General features: G+C 42.5%; 1 protein-coding gene across 2 annotated transcripts; it reads left to right on the top strand.

Moving 5' to 3' along the window:
- The first annotated feature begins 864 nt into the window (after nt 1-864).
- On the top strand, nt 865-5,890 carry LOC115190790 (NACHT, LRR and PYD domains-containing protein 1b allele 3-like). Of its 2 annotated transcripts, XM_029748867.1 has the most exons (9): nt 865-892; nt 991-1,028; nt 2,479-2,543; nt 2,676-2,890; nt 3,079-3,335; nt 3,492-3,617; nt 3,798-3,930; nt 4,019-4,048; nt 5,525-5,890. In XM_029748867.1, the coding sequence occupies exons 1-9, from the start codon at nt 880-882 to the stop codon at nt 5,857-5,859; spliced, it is 1,212 nt and encodes a 403-aa protein (XP_029604727.1). In that variant the 5' UTR covers nt 865-879; the 3' UTR covers nt 5,860-5,890. The 2 variants fall into 2 exon arrangements, with proteins under 2 accessions (XP_029604727.1, XP_029604726.1); XM_029748866.1 differs by lacking the exons at nt 865-892; nt 991-1,028 and having other exon boundaries at nt 2,154-2,543.
- The last annotated feature ends 1,223 nt before the right edge of the window (nt 5,891-7,113 follow it).

Here is a 7,113-nt window from a genome sequence, read left to right on the forward strand (position 1 = left end):
TGTTATAAAATGACAACAATGCCTTGCTAGCTGACTTGAAGCATCCTGAAGCATTCTGCCTTGTTCTGAAAGACCTCCCTGGGTTCACCATCATGTTGTGGATGGGTTTACCATCCACAACATTACTACCGTTAAACACGTCCCCGCACAAAACACACAGTGGGCGCTCCTCGTTATTTCTCCGTTTGTATGAAAGAGAGAGCAACTCATCCCTGTATTTGCGTTTTATGACAATTGAGCTCATTCAGAACTTGTGGCTAGCATGAGTCCATTTGATGATAGCGGTGAGTGATGTTGAGTGGGAATGACAAGTCAGTGGCTGACAGGGCATCATCTGCTGCTGAACGATGTGTCCTTCAAGAAAACTGCAGAAAAAATATCCGGTGAACCGCGAAGCACACGGGCATCTCCCTCTCCCACTCACGCAGCTGCCAAACGGAGCAGAGACCGCTGTTAAAAGGCAGAGAGCGCAGATGCACTTGGCCGAATCAATTCCAGTAATTAATGAAATAATTATACATTTACTCTGACACGTCGTGACCCACCATTAACAGGTCCGTATAGTGGGTCAATTTCTACAACTAAGAGCGTTGTACCGCAAGGCTAGACGACTGTTTTGTTTCCGTGGTTACCACGCTGTGAGAGAGTGAAGAGAACCTTTCCACATGGGCAGGTACTGTGTGTGACTGTGTGAGAGAGAAGTCAGGCATCTTGCTCATCACAATATCTGTGGTGCTGCTCATACAACATCATTTAGCTGACTCTACCTTTAAGCTCTCATCCTAGGATCTACCAGAAATCAGACCCCCAACATCTACAAAACATGGACCAGAACGATGTTGTTTCCTGCCTCCACAAACATTCATTAATATAACACTAATGTCAGATTATGGTATGCTAATGAGTGTACATTCTGAGACTGTTGATCACTTATATTTATTTTTATTACAATAAGATTCTGTTTTAAATAACAACTACTTTTGACTTTAGTGATTCCTCAGAGCTGTAAGACTTGTGACCATGTTGAGGTAAGTCAAAGTCAATTCTTACTTTTACATCAAATCAAATGTATTTATAAAGCCCTTCTTACATCAGCTGATATCTCAAAGTGCTGTACAGAAACCCAGCCTAAAACCCCAAACAGCAAGCAATGCAGGTGTAGAAGCACGGTGGCTAGGAAAAACTCCCTAGAAAGGCCAGAACCTAGGAAGAAACCTAGAGAGGAACCAGGCTATGAGTGGTGGCCAGTCCTCTTCTGGCTGTGCCGGGTGGAGATTATAACAGTACATGGCCAAGATGTTCGAATGTTCATAGATGACCAGCAGGGTCAAATAATAATAATCACAGTGGATGTCGAGGGTGCAACAGGTCAGCACCTCAGGAGGAAATGTCAGTTGGATTTTCATTGCCGATCATTCAGAGTATCTCTACCGCTCCTGCTGTCTCTAGAGAGTTGAAAACAGCAGGAGTCAGGCACAGTCTCAAAGCCAGGTGTGTACTGACCAACCATTCATACTGGGATTTAGACAGTCCTGTGTTCTGCTTTAGTAATATAAACAGTCTCAAAGCCAGGTGTGTACTGACCAACCATTCATACTGGGATATAGACAGTCCTGTGTTCTGCTTTAGTAATATAAACACAGTCTCAAAGCCAGGTGTGTACTGACCAACCATTCATACTGGGATATAGACAGTCCTGTGTTCTGCTTTAGTAATATAAACACAGTCTCAAAGCCAGGTGTGTACTGACCAACCATTCATACTGGGATATAGACAGTCCTGTGTTCTGCTTTAGTAATATAAACACAGTCTCAAAGCCAGGTGTGTACTGACTAACCATTCATACTGGGATATAGACAGTCCTGTGTTCAGCTTTAGTAATATAAACACAGTCTCAAAGCCAGGTGTGTACTGACCAACCATTCATACTGGGATATAGACAGTCCTGTGTTCTGCTTTAGTAATATAAACACAGTCTCAAAGCCAGGTGTGTACTGACCAACCATTCATACTGGGATATAGACAGTCCTGTGTTCTGCTTTAGTAATATAAACACAGTCTCAAAGCCAGGTGTGTACTGACCAACCATTCATACTGGGATTTAGACAGTCCTGTGTTCTGCTTTAGTAATATAAACACAGTCTCAAAGCCAGGTGTGTACTGACCAACCATTCATACTGGGATATAGACAGTCCTGTGTTCTGCTTGTAGTCATGCAGGATTTTAGCTGATGTTATATTTTGTCAGACAGTTGAATTGATAAATCACCAGCATTCCATGTAACATTGAATAAATACATTAGATTAGTTACTTTGGTTAATGGGCCAGTTTCCTAGACACAGATTAAGTCTAGTCCTGGACCTTAAAGAACTTTCTATTGAAACTTCCATTGAGCGTGCTTTAAGTCCAGCACTAGACTCAATCTGTGTCCAGGAAACAGGCCCCATATGTATTACTGACATGCTTGTCCTTGTTCAGGACTCCACACACTGGATTCAGATTGAGCCCTTGACTTCCACTGTCCAGGGAGTGACAATGTTCAGGTAAAATAACTACTTTTAACATTTCATTCCACCTGCTAGTGTATTTCCCCATTACCTTTGGGAATAGTCTTCTAATCCAACCTCTCCATTTGACCATTGACCCTCTCTACCATATATTGTTGTTGCCCTCAGACACAGGACACCCAAAGGGAGTTATGAGTGCACAGTGTCTGGGCTCCGCTGGCTGTGTGAGAGAGATGTCATTCTGAAGTATCACTTCAGGAACTGGGATCCCTACAGTCAACTTCTGAAAGACATGCAGTACACACAAGGTGGTCCATTGCTGGACATCACTATGGAGTTAGGTGAACTGGAGGAAGTTCATCTGCCACACTGTGTCTGTTTAGGTAAAACCATATAGAAATAGTATTCAGAAAGACATTTCCATGTAACTGAGTTTCACTTCCTGAATGAATGAATGAGCTATTCTGGGAGTTTGAGTTTACTGTGATCTGGTACTGCATATTCTTTGTGTTTTAGTTGGATGAATAATACAATATTTGTCTTTCTGTCTCCTTTTTATTGTGTTGTTCAGGGACCAACCCTTCCCTGAGGAATGAGATGAAGATTCTTCATGTAGAGGAACATGGAGTATCTTTAGAGGAAGTGCATGAGGTCACCAGATTCCATGCTAAGATTCTCCATCCGAAGTTCTCACCTATCGGTCCGATACTGAGATTACTGTCTTGGGACGTAGATGTCCACTGTGAGCTGATGCTCTATCTGACAGTGAAAAGGGAAACATTAATTTCTCGCCTATACCTGTTCCCCTGGAACCCCAGCCAAATACAGGTGAGGGACCATTATTATAGAGGTGACCTTAACTAACCAGTGGTGCAGTTTATGTTGACACTCATTAAATGAAGAGAATAGTGTGTTGCTAGTTTTCTGAATGTTTGAATAAGACTATACATTGACTGGCTGGGTATTCCATGCCTCGTGTCGCAGGCTGTGGAACAACAGGAAAAGTCTCATGGGTCTTCAAGGTTTCTCATCTCCAGACCAGAGCAGTCCTTCAAACTGAATAGTTCCTTCAGACTGAACATTCCCTGTTCTACCTCCATCAATCCACCGGTACAGTTTCAGTAGAATAAGAACATGAATCTGACATTAAAGTCACATTTCTATCCATTGCTCTCTGTCTGTCTCTCGCTGTTGCCTTCTCACTCTCAATTCAATACAAATGGCTTTATTGGCATGGGAAACATAAGTTTACATTGCCAAAGCAATCTCTCTCTCTCTCTCTCCCTCCAGAGAATTCATTTCATACAAAGAGACACCACACCAAGCTTTTTCAAGGCGATTGTGAAAATGACAGGGGTTGACATTGAGATGGAGTTATTCAGTGATGATGAGAGGACAGTATGGAAAGAAATGGTATCACACGGTAGGAGCACATGTCAATCATCACTTTGTACTTTAGTACCAGATGCTTTTTAGAGTGATATTATAACCTCATGTTGTTTATCTTTCAGATGAATACGTCACTGACACCCGTTCAACAAGTAAGTAAACATGAGTTACAGTGCCTTCAGAAAGTATTCAGGCCACTTGACTCCTGAGCACTCTGGAGCAGGTTTTCATCAAGGATCTCAGTACTTTTCTCCGTTCATCTTTCCCTCAATCCTGACTAGTCTCCCAGTCCCTGCCGCTGAAAAACATCCCCACGGCATGATGCTGCCACCACCATGCTTCACCATAGGGATGGTGCCAGGTTGGCATTCAGGCCAAAGAGTTCAATCTTGGTTTCATCATACCAGAGAATTTTGTTTTTTTAGGTGCCTTTTGGCAAACTAAGCAGGCTGTCATGTGCCTTTTACTGAGGAGTGGCTTCCGTCTGGCCACTCTTCCATAAAGGCCTGATTGGTGGAGTGCTGCAGAGATGGTTGTCCCATCTCCACAGAGGAACACTCACCTCCCTGACCGAGGCCCTTCTCCACCGATTGGTCAGTTTGGCCGTGCAGCCAGGAAGTTTGGTGGTTCCAAACTTCTTCCATTTCAGAATGATGGAGGCCACTGTGTTCGTGGGGACCTTCAATGCAGCAGAAATGTTTCGGTACCCTTCCCCAGATCTGGGCCTCGACACAATCCTGTCTCAGAGCTCTACGGACAATTCCTTCGACCTCATGGCTTGGTTTTTGCTCTGACATGCATTGTCAACTGTGGGACCTTTATATAGACAGGTGTGTGCCTTTCCAAACACGTGAATTTACCACAGGTGCACTCCAATCAAGTTGTTAACATCAAGGATGATCAATGGAAACAGGATGCACCTGAGCTGAATTTCGAGTCTCATAGTAAAGGGTCTAAGTACTTATGTAAATAAGGTATATTTATTTTTAATACATTTGTAAACGTCTAAAAACCTGTTTTCAATTTGTCATTATGGGGTATTGTGTATGTAGATTGAGGGAAAAACACTTAATCAATTTTAGAATAAGGCTGTAACGTAACAAAATGTGGGAAAAGTCAAGGGGTCTGAATACTTTCCAAATGCACTGTACAAACCAATGACATGAGGGCCAGTCAACATGGTTTACTGTAGGACCTGGACTAGTCCTGATTTTAAAAGACTGTCTTCAAGAACAATGACATCTCCTCCAGGACTTGATGTAGATTAGCCTGGTTCTGAATGACCCAATGACATCTCCTCCAGGACTTGATGTAGATTAGCCTGGTTCTGAATGACCCAATGACATCTCCTCCAGGACTTGATGTAGATTAGCCTGGTTCTGAATGACCCAATGACATCTCCTCCAGGACTTGATGTAGATTAGCCTGGTTCTGAATGACCCAATGACATCTCCTCCAGGACTTGATGTAGATTAGCCTGGTTCTGAATGACCCAGCCTGTTGTTCTGTCAGTGAAACCGGCCTTAAATATGTTCACTGATGCAGGTCGTTATTGTTAAAAAAAAAAAACATTTCTCGATACTTGTTATTTTAGGTCGCTTTTTTAAAAATGTTGTAACCTCTCTCAGGTGCTGTGTCGGGGGCAGGGCGTCCGGCTGAGAGCAGTCTGACTGGTTCTCCAGAGCAGCAGCTGCGTTCTGTACGGACAGAGTTTGTGAAACGAGTATCAGGACCTGTCCTGAATGAACTGCTGGACAGACTCCTGCAACACACAGTCATCAACCAGGAGGAAATGGAGTCAGTGAAAGTGATAGCTGAGAGGACAGAGAAGGCACGTGACATCATCGACATGGTGTTGAGAAAAGGAACTGAGTCATGTTCCAGGATGATCAACCTTCTTGGGGAGTTGGACCACTGTCTTTACACAGAGCTTCAGATCAACAGTGTTGGGGTAGCAACCTAATGGTAGAATGGATAGTAACAGTGTTGGGGTACCAACCTAATGGTAGAATGGATAGTAACAGTGTTGGGGTACCAACCTAATGGTAGAATGGATAGTAACAGTGTTGGGGTGCCAACCTAATGGTAGAATGGATAGTAACAGTGTTGGGGTACCAACCTAATGGTAGAATGGATAGTAACCCTCCTATTCAACACCATGGGGTGTATTCACTAGGAAACAGACCTGATCCTAGATCAGGACTACTACTCAACCAACATGAATTTGTCCAAAATAAACACTTTTTTTTTTGCAAAACGTTATGCTACGGTGGGCAACTAATAAATACACCCCTGATCTGACTGGGCTGTAATTCTTTGTCAATAAATGTTTGTTTCTGGGTAGTTTACTGTCCATACACCTGTCCATATGCCTCATATATATATACACACACACACACACACGTCTGCTACGATCAGAACACACCTGTTCAGAAATACTATACAAATATAAAAGGGGTGACCAAGATCCAATCATGGACTGAGATAACAGTTAAACTACACACACAGGAAATCTGCTTATGGAATTAAACTTGCTTTATACAGTTGAAGTCTGAAGTTTACATACACTTAGGTTGGAGTCAAAACTCGTTTTTCAACCACTCCACAAATTTCTTGTTAACAAACTATAGTTTTGGCAAGTCGGTTATGACATCTTCTTTGTGCATGATAAGTAATTTTTCCAACAAATGTTAAGACAGATTATTTCACTTATTCACTGTATCACAATTCCAGTGGGTCAGAAGTTTACATACACTAAGTTGACTGTGCCTTTAAACAGCTTGGAAAATTCCAGAAAATGTCATGGCATTAGAAGCTTCTGATAGGCTAATAGACATAATTTGATCAATTGGAGGTGTACCTGTGGATATATTTCAAGACCTACCTTCAAAATCAGTGCCTCTTTGCTTGACATCATGGGAAAATCAAAATAAATCAGCCAAGACCTCAGAAAAACAATCGTAGACCTCCCAAGGATGAACCAGAGTTGTGGAGAACTGTCCAAATGCCTGAAGGTACCACGTTCATCTGTACAAACAATAGTACGCAAGTATAAACATCATGGGACCACACAGCCGTCATACCGCTCAGGAAGGAGACGCTTTCTGTCTTCTAGAAATGAACGTACTTTGGTGCAAAAAGTGCAAATCAATCCCAGAACAACAGCAAAGGACCTTGTGAAGATGCTAGAAGAAACAGGTACAAAAGTATCTATATC

The sequence above is a fragment of the Salmo trutta genome, unplaced genomic scaffold, assembly GCF_901001165.1.
Source record: "Salmo trutta unplaced genomic scaffold, fSalTru1.1, whole genome shotgun sequence".
In the NCBI taxonomy this organism is placed as follows: Eukaryota; Metazoa; Chordata; class Actinopteri; order Salmoniformes; family Salmonidae; genus Salmo; species Salmo trutta.